This window comes from Cottoperca gobio, chromosome 8 (assembly GCF_900634415.1).
Source record: "Cottoperca gobio chromosome 8, fCotGob3.1, whole genome shotgun sequence".
Lineage (NCBI taxonomy): Eukaryota > Metazoa > Chordata > Actinopteri > Perciformes > Bovichtidae > Cottoperca > Cottoperca gobio.
Window position 1 is genome coordinate 18,722,345 of NC_041362.1, and position 25,452 is coordinate 18,747,796.

General features: G+C 41.2%; 1 protein-coding gene across 10 annotated transcripts in view; it reads left to right on the top strand.

The window, feature by feature from the left end:
- The first annotated feature begins 1,571 nt into the window (after positions 1–1,571).
- The window catches only part of nfixb (nuclear factor I/Xb), a 130,298-nt gene continuing 106,417 nt past the window's right edge, over positions 1,572–25,452 (top strand). For 3 of the 10 annotated variants that reach the window (XM_029437287.1, XM_029437288.1, XM_029437291.1), the window contains exons 1-2: positions 1,572–2,258; positions 11,381–11,464. In XM_029437287.1, the coding sequence (XP_029293147.1) occupies positions 2,256–2,258; positions 11,381–11,464 (87 nt within the window). In that variant the 5' untranslated portion in view covers positions 1,572–2,255. Of the gene's footprint in view, positions 2,259–11,380; positions 11,465–15,998; positions 16,346–16,404; positions 16,738–19,328; positions 19,365–25,452 lie in introns of those variants that run through there. The other 7 variants (XM_029437285.1, XM_029437298.1, XM_029437304.1 and 4 more) reach the window with 7 other exon arrangements.

Genomic DNA, 25,452 nt, shown 5'->3' on the forward strand with positions numbered 1-25,452 from the left:
GCGTTATTTAACAACGGTTACACTTAAAATAAGGGTCACGTGTGCCTGCTTGGGGAACATTTTAGACAGATATTGAAGTCTCGAAATGCAAAATGGAAAACTTAAAAATAAATCTGTATTGACAAAATGATCAGGTCATTAAAACTGATCCTGTTTTCATTCAATTGCCCCAACATTGAAAATATTACAATGTGTTTTTATTCCAAAGTAGATCTAAAAATGAGGAATTTCATGACATCTTAAGGTTTTGTAGAAGAAAACGGAGGCTTCAACATTTAGAGATTCAAGCTGCTTCTCTCTCAATGAAACATTGAGCTGCCTCTTAAAGGAGATCTGAGTCCATCAGATTTTTATTTGCTTGTTTGTGAAGTGATCAAATTGAACCAACACAGACTCAATTGGCGGCAGGTGGAATCCATCTTGACTGTGATCATCATTTTATTGCATGACGTCTGCAGTTGCGCACTTCCGTAAGTGCTTCGTTTCCCATAAAAGGTCAAAAACGCTATTTTGGTAATTTATTCATGTCTCTCCTGAAGGCGTGTCTGCTGAAGTTCCATCTGAATATCTGGGGCTAAATTTGATATTTGTGGTGAATAAATATTGTGTTCATATAGGCGTCCGCCAGTCAGGAGCCATGCACCTGCCCACACTGCTTTATTCATGACAAAATAAACACAGGTTCATCTGAATATAAAAGCTTTTACAGTTTGATTGAGGATGTGATTGTGAACTATAAGGCCAGCAGTTTGGAGAGGTGTCTGCGCGTAAATATGGCGAAATATAAAGGTGCTAAAATCAGGTTAGACACTATTGAAACTTCTCATATTATTCTCACCACAGGCATGACATAATCTGTCCAAAAAATTGAATTACATCAACCTTTCACCACAATAAAAATACAATTTAATTTGTTTTACTGTTGTTGTTTTAATTGTAGGTTGACCAGTTGGAGGTCATGCTTCACAAACTGACCTCTATACGAGCATGTCTGCATTTAGGCTGGATCTAAAGTTTGACGTGCACAGCTTACTCTCTCCTTATATTTCACACAAAATATTTGGGTTTATCATACCCCACCGCCGCGGCTGCCTCCCCCATCGCTCCCTCCCTCCCGCCCTATCTGTCGGCCCCGAGCTGCCCCTACACTTTTGCCGGTGAGAGCTACTAATCCCCTGCGTCCATGGTTTACCCTGAGCCCGTATTTAATTCCTCTAAACCCCCAGCTGCCGTCCTGGTTACTCACTGAACACGACAGACTGTGAACCGCTCCGGTTATTAATAATTCACCAGCCCTCCGCTCCGCTTCTCCGGCCGCGGCCGCAGGACGGACCCCGCGCGTCCTCACTGGTGCGTGCTGTAATTTCACTTCACAATTGTTTTCCTAATTTTTCTGCACTCGGTGTCTCACACGGGATACGCACACTTCACCTCCTTGTTATCGCTTGGCGCCTATAGGCAGTCCCGGCTGGCATTGCCCACCAAGTCCCGCTAGTCTCATCTGTCGCGCTGCCACATGGTGGGTTTTGTTGTAGACGCCGCTCTCTCCGCAACTTTGCCCGGACTCTTATGAACAGGTGGGGGAGGACCGACCGACCGAGGAGGAACATTTTCACATCAGCAGAGCCAGAGCATGTACAAGGCAAAAGGGAAAGCGCTCGGCGTCGTCCCCTCTGCAGGAGCAACAGCTGATTTAGTGAGCGCGTAAGCAGCAGAGAGTGCAAGCTACTTACTGTCGGTGCACAGCCAGCCTCCTGCTCTGTCACACGGGCTCAGACGGTGACTGTGTCGGTGGTGCAGAGCGCGGCGGACTCGGTGGACATTAACGGTACCGGGACAGACTGGAGAGAGAGAGAGAGAGAGAGAGAGAGAGAGAGAGAGAGAGAGAGAGAGAGAGAGAGAGAGAGAGAGAACCGCGCGCACTGAAGAGCACAGCCGACGCTTTTCATGGAAATATCACGAGTTGAAAAGCAAACATAAGCACCTTGCATGAAGAAATCGGGGAGCAGACGACTTGGATTATACAGCGCTGTCCTCCTTTGCCTTGACTGAGAGGAGTCGACTACAAATTCCCCCCAAAAAATGTTTACCGGGCAACAGGCCGTGCATTAGGGCTCTTTTGCTATAAGGCCCAGCTGAACAAGAAACCGAGCACTTTTCTCTCTCCCACACACACTTTTTTTTTTTTGGAAGCCGAACTTTTGAGAGTGGAAAATGGGTCTTTGAGAGTGTTTGGCACATTTCCCTACACCACAATGGTACGTGCTATGTAAACCAATAATTTGCTAATTTATGCAGTCAGCTTTCAGATTCATTGTCATAGATTTAATGATACACAGAATGACTTTAAAGTTTAGTGGACTGAGTTATAAATGTATGTGTGTTACTGTTTACTTGTGTAGCTAATGTGTAACAGTCATCAAATTGATGCCAAGTCCTTCCACCTACCTGTACATGCTCTCTGTCACAGTTAGACTTATTATAGTTATTTTTAAATTAGGAGAGGGTGCTGAAATATTGCATATATTTAAAGTGATGCTGCTGGTAGGAGAACATAATACATCTTATTTTAATAGTTTCACAACGTGCTGCCAAAATGTCTTTCCAACCTTCTGGCCAAATCAGTGTCCAGCCCTGACCGCCCGATGCCCACTGCCTTCTGCCGTTTTATCCACGTGGAGAACACGACTCCCCTCATTGCAGTGCTCACTGCTGTGGGCCTGCCTTAAGACTATTTATAGTTACTTTTACGATACGTGTTATTGCATATCATATAGTGCAAGCAGCTGATCAAGAGGCGTCATGCAGTTTATTGTAAACGTTACATTGTGACATGTTAAGACTCACCCAGAGCCTGAATCGCAACTAAAGGCAAAGTTTAACAGAGTTTGGAAACTTGGCCTTGAGAGGATGGAACTTATTCTTTGCGCCAACATTCAATTATGTGTCTATTGGATTTGTGCGTAATTACGCACAGCGGTTTAGACCAATTCCTTCATTATGCAGGTGATTTATATGTGCAATTCAGAGAAAATCCTGTGACATCACAAAGCAAAAAAGTTTACAATGATTGCTCTGGGAATCTGCTCAGCTTTCTTTTATTCAACAAAATGTGAGATGTTTATTTGTGGTTTCCTTATAATTTGAATTGTCTGAGTACTTTTCATAAAACTAACCTGTTTTGCCCATAACAGCATATTTCTTTAAATTTGGAAATATATTCCCTGTGAGTTTGTGAAAACATGCATTTCAGTGCAGCGCTTGTAGGTTTTAAAATGAGTAATTAGAAATCTGTTTTATACAGAATTATGATATAAAGCTCTCACATCCTTGACCCTTAGATAGATCCTTTTTTTTGGCATGAAATGAGTCAAGTCAGGCAATAGTTAGGGGAACCTCCCACATACAACCTTGAAGCTGCATAGATACCAGGAAAGGGATCTTATTTGCACATGAATATGGAAGCTTATTAGTATAAATAATTATTTGTTTACAAGCATCCTAGCTGACATGGCAGCTGCCCAAGAAGCTCATCAGTAAAAATGATACAGAATTCAGGACAGGCCTCACATGGGATTATCTCGACTTGTTATTCTCCTACTTGTAGCAGCAACTCACCTCTTTTTTTTTTTTAAAGGAAAGGCTATATTGTGAAATTGTGCCAGATATTTCAGTTGCATGTTAGTCAGAATTCACTGGAGGCATCTGTCAGTCAGTGTGAGGATGTTGTTAGCTTCCCCCGAGGCTAAGTCTCCATCTATGACACACAAATAAACACTTAAACTCCACTTCTCTGCAGAGACGATCAGTATCTGTGGCACAACAGGTTATTGATTTTCCCAAATATTTTGGAAAGCAGAACAGAAATGTGACCCATCATCATGAAACTAGAAACATGTTTGGTTCTAAATTATTATTTGCAAAATTAGACCTTCATGATAAGGAATATGAGTCGTCTTTTAAACATAGGTACATTAAAAGTCTCCACTGCTCTCTCATGGTCAGCACGTGTGTGATGTACAGCATACGAGCATATGAAACAAATAATCATTGAGTGCTGTGTAAATAGTTGGGGTAATTGTATCCCGCAATGTTTGTGTGTGTGTGTGTCTGTGTGTGTGTGTGTGTGTGTGTGTGTAGCCCACCACATGATGATCAGACAAGCGGTTTTCCAGTCTTGTGTGAGCTCCCTCTTGGCTGTTGCTGCCAGTGATGTCATCCCTCGCTGTATACAGAATATTAAGCTATTATGTTTGTCCTGGCCTTGACATTTCCCTGGAAAAATAAATAAGGCTTCAAGCAGGCCATGATCGCTCATGTGGTGTGTAAGCTTTTGCCGTAGTTTAAAGATGGAAACTTTGATATACGCTCAAACAGCGTAAATATTAGGATACTGAGCTCAGATGGGTCTGTCAGGTTGATTGGTCGAGCAGAGTGGCTATCAAGGACACATCGTGAGGCGTTCTTTGATGTGACATTCATGTTGCATTAAAGGAATCAAAAGAAAAAGAAAGAAAAAGTTTTACTTTTGATATTCAAAGAGTCGTGAGTCTGAATTGTTTGCATGTATCATTTTAAAAGCCAAGAAATGGGTGCAGGCGGGAAAAAACAGACTTAAAGGGATTGTTTGGATGTTTTGAAGTAGGCTTGTATGAGGTACTTATCCATAGTTACCTACAGTAGATGGCGGTTGGCACGCCCCCAGTTTGGAGAAACAGACGGGAGTTACAGCAAAGCAAGGTACTGCTGTGGATGGGGGCAGCAGCAAAACGTATTATTTTAAGGTTAGCCACCTTAAAAAATAACAGTGTAATGGAAAATGCTTTTGCCAAAGTGAATCCGATCTAACCAAAGTTACACAATAACACAAACAAACTAATCGATCGAGGCAGCGGTAGACCAGTGTGTTCTGCGAGGTAAAATAACTGTATTTTTCAATGGAGTCTGGTGGCTTTAAAGAGAGCATCGATTGATATAACATATAATATTACCTTTAAAGGGGCACTCCAGGTATTTAGTGTTGCACTTGCATAACATGGAGTACTTAGGAGAGACAGATTAAAAATAAGAGTTTGAGATACACTTCACAAAAGCTGGATCCTACAATTCCCATAATGCAATAGCAATAGCATCATTATTTTAATCTTCCCTGCTTGTTGCTTGTACCTCATGTTTCAAACTCCATGGCCCACGTTTGTAACCCAGGCTTTCTGAGTTACAAACTATTTAAAGTCAATCCTAGATTAAGATAACCCTGATGACATCATTATGACATCATCAGGGTCATTTTCTAAGTAAGACATTATACCACTGTGTTCACATGTGGAGTGGTACTCTCCATGATGTATAAACTGAGACTAAGAGTGCTAAAACCTGAAAAATTAGTCAGCATTTTTACACTTCCTGGATACCTTGTCTCGAAGTCAATGGGTTTTTTGAATGGGTTTTGGGTCAGAAGCGTAAAAGATTTGAATGTTTTCTTCTACAACATAAAATACTTCAGTTAATGACCCACTGGTGAATTTTAAGGCTTTTACGTGTCTTAAAAAAGGCGGTTGCTAACTAGTATCTAAATGAGAGTACAGAGGTTATCGGGAACATAAAACCTCATTATTCCAAACACTAGTCCGCCTTTAGCTTAGTGGTGGTGACGTGAAGTTACTTTATAGTCTAGCTTTTAACTTTAACTGCCGATTGCATCTACGTTTCAAAAATCAAGTGGTGCTCATTGGTGAAGATTATCTTGCAGAACAAAACGTGTAAGTATCATAAACGTCTGTTTGCCACAGAGCTTATTTTCTGCAATAAACCAAAATCACATTGGCTTTTTGTCGAAGGAACCAGAGCAATGCTAACTTCCAGGTTTGCCTACGAAAACACATCCTCCCTGCGGCACCCCGGAGTACCCTTTTCATTTTCAGGTTAATGAGTGTGGGGAGTTTATAATGACAATATTTCAAAGACCATTATTATCAGTACACCTGAAAATGAAGAGAAGCACTTAATGATTTACAAGGTACAGACCAACAAAAACATACAAGTTTATTGGCAGCTTGCTGCTCTTCTTGTTTGTTATTCCATATCAGCCCTCTTCTGGGTCACCTTGAAACATTTGTAAAAAAAAAGTATTTTAGCAACTGAAAACAGACTCACAGAAACAGAGAGCTGTTCTGAGTGATACCTCTTCTAATGGAGCATTTGCTCTTGAAAAGATAGTCATTTTAAATAGAAAGTGCTGTGATGAACTTGTTAGTGGAGAGCACTTTGTGCCAGATGAAAGCAGCAGGGTGCCTTTTACAGCCTGTCTTCATGACTTGCTTAAGTATTGACAAATGTACGCAAGTGAAAAGAAAAAACACTACGCTGACTAATCTCACCTGTTCCCAACACACGTTTAGACTGTTCTTCAAACAAGTGACTTGACTTCAGACCCCAGTTTAGATGTCTTTGTAGACAACACTGACACATGTCTTCAGCTCGTTTTAACGTAATTACAACGCTCAGACTTTGAGATGGATATTTCTTTGCAGCGTCTTATCAAGCTCAGGCTGATCACTCCTAACTCTTCCATCTCATTTCTAACCCTGCCTCAATTACTTTATCAAGACTTAACCCTCACATTAATTGGTTTCACAAGACACCCCAGACTGCACACCAGCTGTGTAACCGAGTAATTTGAATCTACTTAATTTGGGAAGGTGTTGGTATCTCCTGCCTTCCGAGTTTAATTTGAAAAAAAGGAGAAAAAAACACAACAACAATACATGTATTTTCTCTCTGCGCTCTCCACTTTAGGGCCTTAATGAGGAATTAGAGCCAATAGCATTATTCATTAAACAGAGCTTGCCAGCTATTTATCACTGTAACAATATTAGCATATTTGTTTAAATTTGCAACACTTTTTTCCCCCCGCATTCGTAACCAGGTTTAGCATTTTTAATAATCTGGCATCGAATGCATCGTACCAAATTGAATGCTGAAAAAGAACCAGTGGCAAGCCCTAGAAACATACTAAAAATCCTTTATAAACACACACACACACACACACACATGCACGCTCACTCCTCTAATTACCGCCTCCCCCGCTCCCTGTCTCATTCCTCACCTCCTGAGATGCAGGTGTAAAATATCACATTTTTCCAGCATTTCTCCCTGAGGTGGCGCTGGCTTGGACTCACACAACGTAAATTTCCCCTTTCATATTCCCCCACACATTTCTTTCTACAAACAAGTTCCCCCTCCCATCCCTCCCTCTCTTTGATGTGCTTGCCACATCTGCACAGGTTTGTTAGCTTGTTACCAGGTGAAGAATGAGGATACAATTAAGGCTGAATGAAGTGGGACTGCGTAATGTTAGTTGTGTTTTGCAGAAGAAGAGAAAAGTCTGATGCTCTAGAAAGTGTTGAGCTCACAGGGTCGATGCTGCGAATGATTAGGAAGCTGCGGTGGAATCGGAGTAAATCACACTGTGAGGATACCTGTCTCTCGTGTATTGTTGTGTATCCAGAAACATGGAAACCTTGGTGGTTTCTGTGCAGCTGTGTGTCTGTGTATGAGCGAGAGAATCATGAGAGAGACGGGAAGGTGGGCCATATGTATATGTGCTCTAATATATCCAGTGCCATGAAAGACAGCCAACTTGAGAACCCCCCCTTTAAATCTGATTTATTGCATATACATCAGAGAGATGCAGAGTGCAGCTGAGGTACTGTAGAAGTGAAGATTCATATTTATACGCACGCAATAGCAGCCTCAGCAGGCCTCGTTGTATACCGTGAGCGTACACATTGGTCATCACACATTGGTTTAACAGCCTTGGAAAATATCAGTTCAACATTTTCTTTCCTTGACTTCCTTTCTGTGTTTGAGGTTAGCCTAGCTTGGCACACAAACCAGAGATGGAGGAAACACCCTGGCTCTATCCAAAGTAAAAAAAAAGATGCTAATTAACTAATTAACACAGAAATGTGAAATTGACGAGTTGTGCTTTTCACTGGTGCAGTGCCCGTTCGGGGCGTGGCCGCTGGAGCGCGTGCCTGTCTGGTTTCACAGGCACCTGTCGCTTGTACTTGGAGGCAGTGTAAACAAGCTATGAACACAACACTGACATATCACCTTTTAAGCTGATATGGTGAAATATCTGGCTCTTTAGCTGCTGAATCTTCCAATATCTTCAACAGCTAGTTGCTAACTTACTTTTTAGAGCTGGAAAAGGTAGTGTGAAGTGTGTTTTTAGAGCTATTTAGCAGCAAACAGCTGCCTGATAGTGTCAAAAGCGTGATGCGAGCTGAGACAATCAATCAAATCGGTAAAGTTACGGACCAGAGAATTCAAATGAGACCAAAAACCCTTTTAAGCTCATTTGAGCTGAGGGGAACATCTACATCAGATGATTATTCTCTGAGGGTTCATCACTACGAGTGACCTCTTCTACGTCATTTTAAACATTGTCTATATAAAAATATTGATTATAGCTGCTTCACAGGTATGTTTTGTGATTGTATAGTCTCCAAAATACCTTAAAAACCTTTGAACTGTGTAACCCATGGCTGAAAGGCAACGTTTTGATTTCCCCCCCTAAGGTTTGTTTTGGGAACACTTTGTGACTAAATAACCGGGTAAAATGCAAAGTTCTGAGGTCACAAATGGGGCTAGTTTGTACTCCCCCACATGAGATGTATATCTTCTCAGCACTCTCGCAGAAAGAAAGCACCAATGCGAATATCCCACATTGAGCAATCTCTTTAGTACATCACACATACTGTACATATTATGGAGACTTTAACTGTGACATTAACCAAGAGAACCAGAAAACAAATGTTCTCTTCTGTTCTTTGGCCTGCGCTCTGAAATTTGTTCTTCCATTTTTCCACTTTGTTCGCAGCTATAAAGACATTGTCTGCGCTCTCCATTGATAAAATCTGACAACCATTTGGGTGTTGTATTACACTTCATCTCGGTCAACATCCTGGGCATTCTAGGGCTTTTTAAGTGTTAATTACACGAAGCTCCGCCTTTATTCTAGCTCTAGGCCGGCCATATGGATTGGGCATATGCTGCATATATATAGAAAAACACATATATATAATTGATACCATGCTCCATAAAAACTGATAGAGAGGGCGGAAAAGGGGCCAGTGCTGCAGGGAGCTACATCAAACAAACGATAGAAAGATACGGACAGAGATATTCTTCATTCATTAACAGACCCACGTTCCTGTGATTGTTATTGCTTAACCGCTCTCAGCCTGAGCTCCAGTGTACAAATCATTTTTCAACTTTAAATGACTTAAACCTGTCACAAAGAGGCAACTAGAACTGCCAGCATGCCTTGTTCTGTGCTACCCTGTGATTATCAACAGAGAAAAATACATCCTTCAGCTGGACCGGGCAGTTTAAGAGCTTAACAGAAAGCCATGGGAGCTTGACAAGGGCACCATTTAGTGGGACAAATGGTTTCAAATGGTTTTCCTCCTGTGTTTCCCCACATATTAATGATGACAGGCCAGAGGTTGGATGCCGAGGCTGAGCGCCATGAGGAGTGTTTTCTTAGTCACTTGGATGACTTGAATTCTAACTTTATTTTTTAACCGAGTAAACGCTTCACGTGGCTCTAGCTAACTTTATTGCAAGCGAGGCAATGCTAAACAAAACTAATGTTCATTTTATGTTAATCAACGCCACAAGACCTTTCGCCACAGAGATGAAGTGAAGTCACACACACAGATGCCCTTCCTGTGTTACAGTAAAAAGAGAAAAGACTGGAGCTGTAACCTCTCATTCTGAAGGATATGAATAGCCTGTGTCTCCAGCCGCAGCCTGGTTAGCCCAAGTCTGGGACTTATTATAGTGCTGTGTGTTTATGCATGTGTCTGCGCATGTATTTCTCCCAAGTGCACTCCTGTGTCACCATGTGCGTGTGTGTATTTCCGTGCATATGTAAATGCTTAAGTAACTTAATGTCTGTTTGAATTCCCTAGAAGATTGTTTACCTCACATGCCAGTTTAAATAGTATAACTTTACATTTTGTAGCTGGCTACGAGCAATGTTTGTTCCTGTTCTGGGCCCGTGTTTGTTTCTGCTTAAGGTATGTTGAGAGGCGGGAACGTAAAGTTCTGGAAAATAGGATTATTCCTTCTCCTCTATCCAGCAACTGAACTTAAAGCTCCTGGTCTTAAACTTCCTTCCCCTATAACTCACGGAACTAGAGTTATTTTCAATAACCTAGCCATTTTTAGCCCCTCGCCTAACAGGTTTAGTTGATATCCAAAACAGACATTCAAATTTAGCCTGGCAAATACCAATTTGTACCAGTTTGGACTAAAAAAGTCATTGCCACAGGCCAGCTAACCAGGCAGAACTCCCGTCCCTGATCCAGATCCTCAGTCTGTGCTTCCCTCTCATCCATGTTGTCTGGCCTGGCTGCTTCAATTGACAGCAGAACTGCAATGGATGCTCATTCAGAGCCCAAGTCATCCCACAGCATACAAATGAACTGCACTGAATAGAAACAAACTTAGAACAAATGCGATGCAGGGCTTGCAGTGTGCCCAAGGCCTTGTGTTTGTGTATACGTGGGCAGACGTATGGCCTCTGTATGTGCGAGTCTGTGTCGAACGTGTGTAGTATGTGAGCGTGCGTGTGAGTGTGTGTGAATGATTTGTGCTGAATCAGTGCGCACTGACAGAAAAGTGACCATGCAGGTGAAATAGCAGGGACAGGAAATGCCATTGTGTTGGAGTATTGTGTGCGGGCACGGCAGCTAAACACTTTGCTCCCCTATTCAAGTGGTGGTGACTGGCAGAGCCGGGCCTCGGGCCTGCATGGCATATGGGTTCAGGCAGGCAGCACATACCCTAAACCGTGTGTGTGTGAAGATGAAAGTAGAGCTGCAACGATGAATCGATTAGTTGTCAACTATTAAATGACTTGATTCATCGGTTTCGATTCCAGCTTCTTAAAAATGTATATTTTCTGGTTTCTTTACCCCTCTATGACAGTAAACTAAATATATCTTTAAGTTGTGAACAAAACAGGACATTTCAGGACGTCATCTCGGGCTTTGGGAAACACTGATTGTATTTTTACCCAATTTTCAGACATTTTGACCAAACAGCTAATCGCTTAATCAAAAAAATAATCAACATAATAATCTACAAAACGATTGCAACCCTAGATGAAAGTTTATCAAGTAGTGTTCTGGTGGTGGGACTTGAGGACGATTAATAAATTGGGGAAAATAAGAAGGATGAAGAGGATTCTCACATCCAAATTTTGCGTTTACAGCTTTGCAGTCAGCTTTTCTGTGTGTTTTTAAATCCCCTGAACTTAAAGACAGTGTCAACTAATGAATAAAATGACTGTTGTCTTACATTTCAGGCAAGCGAAACCTTTCTGTTGAACGAAGAACCCTCCAGAGGTCCTGGGATGCCTGAATGCTTTGTAGTATCAGATTCATACAGGGTATGCATCTATTATTATTTTTACATTAGTATTCTTATTAGTATTATTAGCCCATTATTATTATTTTGTATTATTATTATTATTTCATGTGTTGTGTTAAATGTGTTATTGGAGTCATTACTCATTACTATGACTGACAGTCTGTTTTCATGCTCTTGGTAATTGCACCACAATCATAATGTCATTCACAGCTCCCTCTACTCAGCTGCAAACCATTACAATCATTATTTCCACACGCACATTTTAGAAAAAAAAGGGGCCTTTGCAACTTCACTGAAGCGCCCTCGCCTCATGGGAGCAAAAATTATGACGATAATGTGCAGCACGCCTAGTGATGAGAAAATGAGAATACAAAGTTAAAGAAAGTGAGCAGCTTTTCTAAAAAAGAAAAAGAAACATCCTCCCAGCGAGCGCAGTGGATTTACAACGATCCACATAGTGATAGAGAATGGTAATAAAAACAGAGGAGTGGGGAGCGGAGAGATGGGGTGTGTGGGTGACTGAAAATGTGATTGTTAATGAGGTGGGAGCCAGTTTTCTAGGCTACTCTCTTTGTTTCCCAAAGTTAAGACTTACGCCAAGTCTTACACAGAATCTGGGTTGCTACAGTGTATCGTGTGTCTCGGGGTACAGAAATGAACCATTATAGCTGTAATTGAGTAGCGCGTCTGGTAGAGGGGAGAGTTTTGGAGAGAGGGAGGAGCGTCGCTGGAGCTGTATTGGATTCCAGGGGCAGCGAGTTCAAGAACATCCACAGGAGGGTGTCCACCTCCAACTTCTCACCAGGAGGTCTGCTGTTGGGGGCTTAGCTTTGTATAAAGTGCACCCCAGCTCCCTCCTTTCTCTCTTTATTTCTGTGTGTGTGCGCTCCTGGCTTACATGTCAGGGTTTCTGAGGATGACAATCGCTTTTAAAGAAGTGTATTCTAACTGAATGGAGATGTGAATTCGACACCGTGTTTAGGGATAGGTACGATCCGAAAGAGTAAGACGTTTCAGTGCCTTAGTACGGTTCTTTAAGCCCCAAACCTTTTGGATTGTGACACCTTAAAATGAAGCGATGTCTACTTGTGTTTGGTTGTTGTGTGGATGTGAGTTATGAGCGGATTTCTTTCTCAGATTGTTTCATTTGAAGGATTTAGAGAGGCCAGTATTTCACAAGAAAAAGATAGCTCCATCTTGTCAAGTCATTTCTGTGACAAAATCTGCAGGTACGTTGAGATTGTAAATGTTTCCAATAGTTTCAACAACTTCAAGAACTAGAAATGAGTGTCTGTGTCAGACACTCACAAGGCAGGTTACTGCCCTAGAATTGATTTTAGCAAAATCTTTAAATGGAGAGAAAACAAAGAGTTGCACACTGTCCTGTATCACTTGTATTGAATCTATGACCATGTGTTGGTCATCAGACCTCCATGAGGCAAAGTTTATATAGACAGCTCATACATATACTTTAGGCTCTAACCCGGGAAAATCAGACGCCAGCAACACTTTCTGGTACACATACAAATTAAGGTCAATGAGCTCTTCAAATATAAAAACAAATGTGACACTGAGCTTTCTCAGGTGCAAACAGATTTACCAAAATTATAGAAAGGAGGATCATCCAACTAGAAGAGCACGCAGAGAGCACAGGCCTCAGCCAAGGCCAAAGATAAAAAATTATTTGTGTATCCGTACTGTGATGCAGATCCCCTCCACACCCTTCCACCAAGTTTCACTAAAATAGGGTCTGTAGTTTTTCCATAATCCTGCTGACAGACAGACAGAACGGAAACATAACCCTCTGGGCGCATAAGAAGACCCTCAAGGGTCTTTAGATAAGAAACGTAGAAACTTTTTTTACAAATGAGTTCCATATTACACAATGTAGCCTTGAGTGTTGAAAAGGTAGAAAATGGAAAAAAGCCTAATAATCGCAATACTCCAAAATCATTAGTAACAAAGATGAAAAATACAAGAAGTTGTTACCAGAAAATACTTGAAACTAATTGATTCAAACTGGAATACAGTAGTAGTATTCTTGTGTTTTTAAAGAACATAAGACTTCAACGAGTTAAGTTACATGCAGAAATGACTGGGTAAGATGGAGCCTTTTGAAGCGATTGCACTGATTTATCGTCAGTTTCTAATGTTATCAGTCGATTAAATGGTCCATTACCAGTCGTCATTGGGAGCATGTATTTGAAGTGGTATGGCACTACTGTACCTCAGTAGGCTGTTATCATCTATTGGTATTCTGCAGGGATGTTCAAAGGAAGTCAGGTGACGTAGTAAAGAGCGACAAATTCCACCTCTGGAAGAGGTCGGGGTGGATTAATGGGTCAAACAAACACATGAAATTCACCCAGACGGCTGTTCATGTCCCGAGTGATACCAAAAGTCAGCGCGTTGACACATTTTAAATGACTTACGTAACTTACTTAATTTACATGACGTACGTGACATACTTAATTTACGTAGGTTACTTAAATTACATAACCAACTACTTATTTTAACCCAAACTTTGATTTCTTTCTAAACCCAACCAAGTAGTTTCGTAGCCTGAACCTAAACGCGTAGCTTTGTTTCATTTCAAAAGGTTAACCACGTGTTTAAAACTGCAACTGTTTCACAACGTTGGGGTAGGTGCAGTTGGCCTCGTCTGAAGAATTATAATGGTAGTGATAACTGAATGGAACAACCCTGCATGTAAACTGTGAACCACCAGAGCTGACATCTGCTCAGCCAAACAGCACAAACCACACTTTTTGCTTATCTGTCATGTGCTGCGTCCCGACTCCTTAGACAGGCAGCCAGGTGTGGTATCATCACTGCTTGTGGTGTTCATTTCAGGCAAAGTCCCGGTTACACTCTTATCCTAGAACAACCTTGTTTTGCACACCTAAAGATTCCCTGTAATAAACACGGTAATAAATGACACATCAATGTCTCTGATTGTTTATTAGTGAAAGCCTCCTTGTTTCAATGCAACTGTTCAACAGCTCCGAGCTGATGGGTGAAGTCATTACAGCGCTGGCCACTCTGGAGCAGTGGTAAATATGTATATTCTGAGCGTGTGAAAAAGCCGAGCCGCAGCAGACCCACCAACCATAGCATATGGCTCTACCATGTGTTACTTAATGAGAGATTTACTCACACAGACCACTAAATGTGTGGCTCATTTAAGGAGCCACGGCAGAAGAGTGTTTGCGTGTGTTGCATGCAAGGCGACTCTATAATAGAGGGGGGTTTGATCCCTGTCTAACCGCTCGCAGTAACCTTTCGCACTCGCTGTGCTTTCAATGACTCAACTGCAAAAAAAAGCCAAGAACAAAGAATATCCCTTAAATGTAGCAGGCAATGGAGTCAATCCACCTGCCTGAAGAGAAAGCAAAAAGGTGTGTGTTGTGTCTGTGCGTTTCATATTAGTCATGTATCATATTCACAGAGAGGAATGCTGGTATTCTAACCTTGAGGCCAGGAGGTTACAGTTTTGTGGCGTACATACACTCCTGACCGCACACTTTCTCCCTCCCTGCCCGCGTCTCTGGCTCGCCTATCTGGCCGTGTGCAGTAATTGGCCACACAGCGCCCAGATCCCTTTGTTTCTCCTGCAGAGGCTTGCGGTAGACATGCACAAGCAGTAGGCCTCGTAAATCTGTGGGACTCCAATGTCAGGACCAGAGTTTCAGCTCCGCTTCTCTACAATGACTTCACTCCCACCCAAATTCCCACTGTACCACACTCAGGACCCAAGCCAATAAACTTTATTTCATGACTTTTATGTGATATGTGTATCACTGTGTGACAGAGGAGGTTCTGTTTCCTCACACACATTCAATTTAGCACAATTTAGTATTTTGATACTGCACAGGCTGTGATTATATGTCTGTTTGCTAGTTTTCTACTTCATAGTGAATGCTGTTTGGCTTGGACTCGCTTCACTGGCTTTCAAACTACAGTTGTGGGTTCCAGACTGGGTCAAATCTGGTTCAGTAAATAAATAGTCTTAACTTTACGGCCTGTGATGAGATAATGCGCCGATTCAAACGCCTGCAAATGAATTTAAGTATATAATCCAGTGCAAACTTTAGCTTTTAATGCATGAGATTTAAGAGCTGAAATCCTCACATCAGGAGCAGTAACAGAATATTTTATTCATGCAACTGAATTACATAACCCTGCCTGGTTTATATACATTATTAACAAAGTCAAATTAGAGATGTTAATGTCTCTCACATTGTAAGATCCAAAACGTTTTGCAGGTCTCACTATGTATCTAAAGGCTTATTTTTTGCCTTGCAGCTGTTACACCACTCAGATCTATTCTGATGATGCGTTCACGTGTTTCCTGACTGTGTAACTACACATATTAAACACGCACTGAACTTCTTCTCTGATCACAATTTAACCTCCATAACATGGAATGGACAGGTCAGTAAACGCATCTAAAACACAACTTTACCATGTAAAATATGTAAGGGTGCGCAAATGAAGCCTGTAGTAGGCTGCGCGCAGCGGGTCACACAGTCGTCGCAGATTCATCAAAAGAAAGATTTATCTCATTTGAAAAGCCAAAAGTCGCGCCAGCAACATCTTGATACATGTCTGCGCGAGAAAAAAATGCCGCTTTTTAAAAGAATTCGTTAGAAAGAGGAGAGCGATAAAAAAAAAAAAAAGTCCTGCAAGAGGAGAGGGGAGGGAGACAAAGTTTTTTCCCTGAAAGTTGCTGCAAGCTTTCACTTTCTAGGCGGGGTTACTGTAAGCTGCAGCAGCATGGAGTGAGAGAAACAGGACGGCGAGCGATTGCAATGCAGCACTATACCGAGCTTCCATCCAACTTAAATAAGCTCTCCAATTTCTAAAAATAACCATGTACTCCCCGTACTGCTTGACACAGGTAAATTGTCTTCTCTTCTTTCACTGTTTGGGTAGCTTGTAGCGGGGACGCCGGGTTTTCTTTTATTGCGCTGCCTCTGTTATTTTACATGTGTGCATTTGTTGAGTCGGAGCGTCTTTCTGAAACTTCAGCTCAACTCTCCGACACTCGGAACGTCTCCGAGCGCTTTTCTGCCGCAGGGAACTTTCTTATGCGTTTCCATCGCACATGGTTTTTGGAGAGAAAATGGCGCTTCTCCCGAAATGTATTTCATATAAAAAAAAAGAAGGAGGGGAGCCTGCAGGAGGAGGGGGAAGCAGAGCGCAGGGGATAGACAGAATGTGGAGCGGAGGTTAATATTACCGGAGTAAGATTTCTCCAAGTGTTCGAGGCTCGCAGGAGTTTTTTGGCCGGTGAGAGGAGTTGCCGCCGCCTTTAGCGCTGCTTTCATGTGGAGCTGAGACCGGGAGAGGCGAGACATTGGAGCTGGTGTGTGTGTGTGTTTGTGTGTGTGTCATTATAAACTGTGAAGAACAGCACACTGTTTGCATCTGCTGAGATGAGTGTTTTTTTTCTGGATCTTTGTTGACTATTTTACACGTTTTTGCACTTGAATGCAACACGTGCTCACATGTGTTATAGGTTAACATGAACATTAATTTAATATATTTATATTTCAGCCTCTGTATCTTCAACGTCCTGCCCCTTTCCATTTACTGAGTGTAGGCAGCAGTTGCATTTCTTGAATTTAGGCAAACTTTACAAAATAAGTGTCCCAGTTTATTATTTTTACATACAATTGCTTCCTCTAACATTTAAATAGCTCACTTTTAAACACTAAGTATTTTCCAAACCATTCTTATTTTAATAAAGTGCTGCCAGTTTTTTGGAAATGATTGCTCCAACATCATATTTAACACATTTGTTACTTTGTTGTTGTTGTTGTTGTTGTTGTTGTTGTTGTGGAGGAAATGTTAGGAAACCTAAATTATATAGCCGTGTTTTTTAGTGTGATAAAATGTGATGAAATAAGTCTGTTCAGTTGTCAGGCATCTGTAATAAATGTTTAATTTTTACCAATTTGAATTGCTTTTCAGTCATATTGTAACTTTTATTTAATTTGATCTGCTCTACTTAGTGAATAATCATGTGAAAACCTCATTTGTATCATTAATTGTAACCTAAAAACCCCACAGTGAGAGTGCACAGAACACGGCTGCTTGCAGAACTTTTTCAGTGAGCCTCATCCACAGCCGTACAACAATATTACATTACAGAATATAATATCCAACAACCCCTCTCACACTTAATAAAATCCTACATTTATAAGTTTTGAATGTTTCCCATCAGCACCTTTGTTTTTCAGACAAAGCCTTTTTTCCCAGGTCTATAAGGTTTGGAAGGTTTCATTAACCGGTGGCATCGACTTGCCCACAGCTGCTGGAAGTCTTTACTCTTATAAAGCAGACTTGTTTATCCCTCATTGGCTTCGTCTGACAGTGAACTGCCAGGGCCCGGCATGATGTGTAATTCAATCCTGATTTTTACAGTGGTTTTATTAAAATAGTTTTCCTCCTCTGACGACTGCTACCAGAGGCTGGGAGGATGTTCTCGGCTCCTCTCGTGCGGGCACAAGTCGTGTCTGGTTTCCATTTAAAAACATTAGCAGCCAGGATCATAATGTCGTCCTCTCGCTGACACCAGAGAGGGAAAGGAGATTTTTATTATTTCCCCTTAATTCTTCATTTTATTGAATATGCTACTTAGTGTGTTGACTTAAGATTTAAAAGGATTGAATATAACTTAGAAACAGGATCAGAAAACAGAAAAAGAATCACAAATACGCCTACAGCGTTCCTCATATTGCCTATAGATGAGGATATGTGTGTAAGATACTCACTTGTAGATTTATTTTCTCGGAGTTGTCCGGCCTTGTATCTCCAAACAGGCCTTGAGAGATGATGACTTTATCTGTAATTGCTAAAAAATTATTTCACAGCAGATAATCTCTGAACAAAAGGAGCTTTTATTTAGCTACATAAATTTCCCCTCAATTAAAACTAATTGACAACAGAAGCTCACACAGTGTAATGCAGTATACATGTTGCACATGATGGTAATTTACAGTGTGCCATTGGCTGGGCAGCAAAATGACAGAATAATATGTGTTTCTTTTCATTTTTAAAACTGTTGTACCTTATGTGTTGTGCAGAGAAGAAACAACTTCACACACAGACACACACACACTCACATAGCATTCCCTTGCAGACGGAGAGGCACATTTTGTTTATTTAATTGCTGTTAATAATTAAGAATTCGAGCTTGGACCTCGGATATGGCAACAATTGTAAACAATCGAATAAATTATTAACTGATTAAAAAAAGAAAAAGAAGCCTTGCTGGAGAGCTGCAGCATGCTAAAATGTGACGGTAATAGAGGCCCAGTGTGTGTGTGTATGTGTAGTGTGTGTGTGTGTGTGTGTGTGTGTGTGTGTGTGTGTGTGTGTGTGTGTGTGTGTGTGTGTGTGTGTTTCATGTTGACCTAAATTAGGTATCAAATCCCATCTACATTTAGGCTTTTTTAAATGTAATACATCTTTCATAGGTTCCCTGTCTCATATTTATAATTTCCCATTCATTTTTTAAAAATACGTTTGAAGCCTATAACGCTTATATTACAATTTCCCGATCAATTTTCAACTAATAATCCAGTTTCTTTGACTCTTTTTGTCCGTTTTTGTTGCTTTCTCCAAAGTGTCCGTTACCTTGCACACCACAATGACGCAGCACAAATCTGCAAGCTTTAAAAAACACTTCTTTTTTTTTTGTTTCATTGCATTTTTTAATGTGTTCAGTGGTTCTACTATGCAGCTCGTGATGTTTTAATCTCAGACTGTTTTCACATGGTGCGACATTTTAACTGATTCCTTCCCTCTGCCCCCTGTGCCCGCCTGGACGCTGACCCCTGCTCTCCTCGCCTCTTTACACCCTCTCAACACTAAAGTATTACCCTACTCACCTTCTAAACAATGCCTTAGTGGTAAGTCCTATTTAGTCCCTATTTATTCCGCATTAGGTGTTTGTGTTTTTATATATTCCATTTTGAGAAAATGTTTTTTTTGTGTGATACTCCTGCAGGGCCGCTCTCGCTGACGTGCAGCTGGAGTTAAAACAGGCTCGTGCAGGAAAGAGCAGCAAATATTTGATTATTTTGCACACACTCCATGAAAAGTTGTATCTATGTTTTATTGGCTATATGGTTTAACCCGACGACTTAGTCCAAAAAGTGGCTACAGCTTCGACCACGTTGTGTTTTGATGTGTGCAAAGGAAAATATTTGGAAAAGAAAAAGATATGTTACAGATACAAGCTACATTTTACGTGGTATTTTCCGTAAGTTATGCATTCATTTTTAAATACCAGCCTTCAATTCTTGTCCTTTTTTATGTATCAGTGCAAACTGTAACTTGCGCTGCACTTTTCCTTCAGGCCTCGCGTCTTTCTCATGCAGCTGCAAGTTTCTGTTTGGTGGAGGCTTATTATCGGACACTTCATTTTCTTCTTCATGTCTTTACAAATGTTTTTTTTCTCCGTGCTCTGTTTTCTCTGTCCGTCAGAAGTCACCTCAGCCTCGAGGTCACCGCCTTAATGCTTTGTCCTCCCAGTCTGAAGCGCCACAACTTTCTTTATCAGCTCCGTGTGTTGCTCCGTGAGGATGTATTATATGTTTCTGACGTCACCACCACGCGTTATCAGCCGTTATCAGAGAGCAGTGTTTTCAATGAAAATATCAAAGCATGAGATAGTTTGTTTTAATTTGAAAATCAAATTAAATTAATGTAATCAATATCTGGACTTTACAGCATTAACTTTACATTTATTTGATGAGGTGGCTCTTACATTATCCCCCCCCCCCCCCTCGACCTACCCCCTGCCCCACCTCTCTGTCTCTTCCCAGGGCCTGCAGAATGAGTTGGAACAGCTGTTCCGAGGATTAAAATCTGATGGAGCCACAGTCTGAATAAACAGAAAATGTTGGATTTTTCACAATTAAAGACACGTAGACATGCATGTGTGTGCAACAAACGTACACACGGACCATGCAAACACACACCTAAAACCTTTTGGTGTCTTCATGCCAGTTAGGCCTGTGAGTGGTTATCGCTGGATTAACCGGGATGCCAGTTTCCAGGCGACTGTGTCTCACCTTTAACAGAATCCTTTTCAAGACAATCACTGCAGTTAATGTTAAAAGCAAGCGCCAAAGTCCCAGTGCGAGGACTGAAGAATTACTCTTATTGCCTGTATTACATTTCTCAGATTGAATGATGCTATCACTGTGGGGTTTTGGTTCAGTTGCACATAAATGTAATTATCTTAATTCTCTCTCTCTCTCTCTCTCTCTCTCTCTCTCTCTCTCTCTATATATATATATATATATATATATATATATATATATATATATATATATATACAGCCTCAGTGTAACTCACTGATGCCAAACAGCAACAAAAAGTGGATAAAAGTGACGCTGCAGCCAGTAAAGCACTCTGCTTTTGGACAGCACACAGAAGAATGAACTCATAGTACACTTGATTGACAGGTATAGGCTGACTTATTGTGCTCTCTTGTAACCAAGATGTGTGCACGCACGACGTGTAAGAAGGGAAGACAGGCAGTGAGTGTGGGGTGAAATCGGAGTCCCTGATTGGTGCTGTTCTGTGCTGTGCCGGAGCTTTTCCCATCACGGGACAGCAGCAGCTCATGATGCCAGACGCTCACTGGGACACCGTGTTCCTTTTACTTATTCATAGTTACAGTCCAATCCACCGCGAAAAGCACCTTCATTAAAAGACACTCAAGTATTTTGCACATTGAACTCCGGCTTGGCTCATTTAAAGGTATAATATGTAACATTTCCGCTTTACAATGCCTAAATGCGACTATGTTATATATTTTGTTTGGTCGTGTACTTGCATTATCCCAAATGTTTCCAGCAATGTTCAAACCCAGAATCTGTCATTTTAATCAAAGTAACGGCCCGTTTCATTTGGTCGCTTGTAATGGGCTTCGTATCCCCTTTGTGCTTGCGTCAGCGTTGTGGTCGTCTTCCATAAACTGTCAGAAATTGGATTTTTATCCAGTTTTAAGCCACATTTTTTTTACGATACACTTTTTAGATCTTGGTCGTTTACTATTTATTTTAAATTGATGACGAATTTTAGTCATCGGACATCTGGATCTTAAGTTATCAGAGAAACAAGCTGAGCAAATGTTAGCGGCAGCCAAAGATTATCGTGGAAAAAGTGATTTTTAACGTTAAACCGCTAAATTCAGTGTTTTTACCGATTTTAATCACTGGATCTGCTTGTTTTGGAGTGGAGGAGAACTCTGCAGATAATTGGGCTCCTGGTAAAAACCTCCTGAACGTCTGGATACTACGTTATCAGAGAAACAAGCTGAGCAAACATGAGTGGCAACTGGTCGTGCAGCCCCTCCATCCTATGTCCGCTGAACTGTGTCAGAGAGACACAGATTTTTTACGTTAAACTGTTTTATTCAGTGTTTTTAATCAGCGGGTCTGTTTGTTTTGGAGAAGAGGAAACCTCCCCGGATAATTCAGCTCCTGAACGATTAACAATGAAGGAATCCTAACCGGGAGATGCTAACTGAAGCCACCAAACTCCGTCTTCTATTATAGTTTTGATTGAGACACCCCCAGTGGCAGAAAATGGCATATTGTGCCTTTAAGGTGGCGTTTTTGTGTCATTTTGCCCTCCTTCAATTGGCGCCAGCAGCCTAAAACAAAGAGGTAGCCCTGCTAAGACATCCCAGAGTTTCAAATGTGAGCTTTGTGTTATATTTCCTTTAAAATTGGTAGCATGTTGTGGATTATTTGCATTCTAAGCACATAACGGAGAGGCTTATGAAGGTTTCTGTGATGGATGTCTTTGTCAATGGTATAAATTGTCTGTGTTTATTATCAGCTGTTGACTGGGGGCCACCGTGCGTCAGCAGGAGCAAATTTACAGCAATTCTTTTGCAAAGAAATTCGGAGCTCTCTTTGGTGGCGAAAGACAAAGACGAGATGAGCTGCATTTTGGCAGCAGGCGATATAGATTTGAATTAAGTAGCATGTAGTTTTTATCTCGAGCCGCATGCAGAGAGAGAGGCAGAACCAACTGTGTCTCATTCAATATCAGCACAGCTGTCCCAGCATCCGTGGAGAATGGATTCCTACTGCTATTGCCATGGGAGGCTCCAGCCAAGAAGAATGGGAGGATATCCAGTGTGTGCACTTGTGTTTTAAAAGGAAGGAGTGAGAGGAGAGAGGAGAGTATGCTGCTGGTGTGTCTGCGTGTACACGTCCGTCTGTGTGTGTGTGTGTGATTTTTGCATGTGTGTGTCATGTTGTCTCCCCCCGCCTCACTTTTCCTTTGCTCATGTCACCTCTGGCATGGATTAGTCGTTGGCACAACCCTGGCAGTGCCCGCGGCCCCAGTGCGGTTCTGTGGTAGCCGATATGTTGTGCTGTTGCCATGGCTACTGAACACACACACATTGGTGCTAAATTACATAATTGAGCTAGAATATACAGAAGAACACAAAATACTTTTGAGAGTGGAGACAGCAGAGTGTGTGAATGTAGAAAGACAAAGTGTGCCTTTACCAGAACAACTGAAATGCATTGGTGAATATTTGAGAGCTTTGCCATCGCTGAGCTTTACACATCAGTACATCATGTTCTTTTCTCTGATTTTGAGTCATAACTCTTAACAGGGGAGCCGCCATTATGTGGGTATTTGGAACATTGTGACAAGTGGACTGACAGGGCGATTGCGGCGAAGGTGTTTGTGGCTACACACAAGTGGTTTTTGTATGTGTGGAAGAATGAGAGAGATAAATCTACAGTGTTTGTATGAGAGAGGGTGTGGCCCCGTAGGTTTACACATATACACCACGAGGCAAACACACATACATATTTCTTTGTGTGCGATCCTCCTGCTCCTTCTCCTGAGCTTCAGTTTGTTTTGAATAGATCTTATATCTGCCAGAGTATCAGCGATATGTCACATTTCAGCCGCCATTTCTGTCACACATGGCTGACGCTGGAGTGGGCTTTAAGGGCATAACCTTTGAACTGCAAAGTGGCATGTTGCAGTAATTCAAAGACCCCCCTCCAGAATTGTTAGACGTATAAAAATACTATAGAGATGTAACGATTAAAGTAATTTTTCATTTAATATTTCAGAGCTCTGATCTAACCAACTCTAACATCATCGTGTGGTTAACAACAAAAACAAAAAGCAGTTCTCACTCTTCAAATGTTCATTTATTTTTTCCAGTAAAGTACATGAGGAAACTTCTCTCTAGTCAGTGTTTTGCGCTCGTTCTTCTTCTCTGTGTGCTTATTGTTCACAAACTATCTTTAAAGGTGCATACTGCCACATTCTGTATCGGAGTGTGTTGATGCTGCGCCTTTTAAGTCAATAATAGCAATTTGTCTTCATATTATCGCGGCTATAATTTAATTATCGGAATAATACATAATAATAAAAAAAATCCCATTATTGGCCCATAATTAATCGGCACCGATATATATATATATAGGCATCCCTAATGGTTTTCCACAAAAACAAAAAGGAAATTCCTAAAATTACACTTACTTCATCTCCCCCAGTTGCATATCGAACCACGATTGGCTCCCAGACTAACTGTGATGTCACAAAATCCTGCTCGTGCCTTTAACTGACATTTGAGATTAGCACAAATAAACTTCCCACCAGCAGATTAATGTGAAAACAGCCTTTAAAACTCAAGCTCATCCAGGAGACGGCATGATAAGCAACACACATAAAAAAAAACATGGAAAAATGGATCTGCAGAAGAAGCTCTACGGTGTTAATCTGATACTATCTGCATTCATGACCACAAAATTAATATCAGAATCAATTATTTATTTTCACCCAATTTACTGTTACTGCCAGTAGCACAAAACTGTCATTGCTATAAAGGATTTCAGTCAATAAAGTCATGTTGCGGAGGTTGTAAAATTAATTGTTGTCGTATATTCCGCAGTGTTTAGTTAGTTTTGTTCCGTGTCTAGTGCTGCAGAAGACAGACTGAGAAATGTCTCTGAGTGTGCTTTGTTCTTGCATTGAATAGATTTGAGCTAATGCCAGTATCAACACACGGAGCGAACGCTCACAGTAATTCATTCTCTGTTCGTTCTTTTTAATCAACCAGTAACGTTTCCGTAAAGACAAGCTGCATGATATTGAATTTCCAAGATCTTTTGTGTTCCCGAAGAGGAACGCAAGGGCTCACACTTGTGACCGGGCAAAACACAGAGCGTGCAAAGCCATTGTATCAGTCTGCCACAGGTCAACAGAAATAGATAGAGAGTTGTTGTTGCGGATCATTGACGGTCCACTCAAGGTCACCTCAGTGTGGGCAATCTGGGCATGTTGTTTGGCCTGCCCTGCCTGTCTGTCTGACCTACATCTCACTGCACCAGCTAAATATATACAGTAGACTCCTCATTACAAAGCTCAGATTAATCTGGATGAAATCTGAGCACCGCTTCACTCTCTCTTCACAAACTTCCCCAGGCTGACTTTCCATCTCAGTCTCTCAGACATGCACTTACTATCCAAAGAAAAAGAAAATAAAGGAAGAGGCAGGCATTCACACAAACACGGCATACACATTATTCTTTTATGAATAAGACGGCTACAGCCGCAATACGTCTACCGATTCAGAAACAAATGCTCTGTACATTTGGAGTGTACAGTGAGTCTGTTTGAAGCCTACATATGTATATAAATCATATTTAGTGCTGCGTCACGCATAACGCACCTGCACATACTTAATGAAACGAGGCACAGGTGTGCATTCTTTTAGATAATAAAGATCACACGCAGTACGATTGCTGTACTTTGGGCTCTGTATGTCTACCAAAGACCGTGCATGCAGTAGTTAAGAAATTAGAGAAAGAATACAAAAGTAAAAAGGCAGTCTATTACTTTTAGCCAACTATGTAACCATTACCTTTAGCTCACATTTTAAATTATTTATCCATTAGCCTACTTTTAGCTAACAATTTCAGTCATTCATCAAACTTTTAC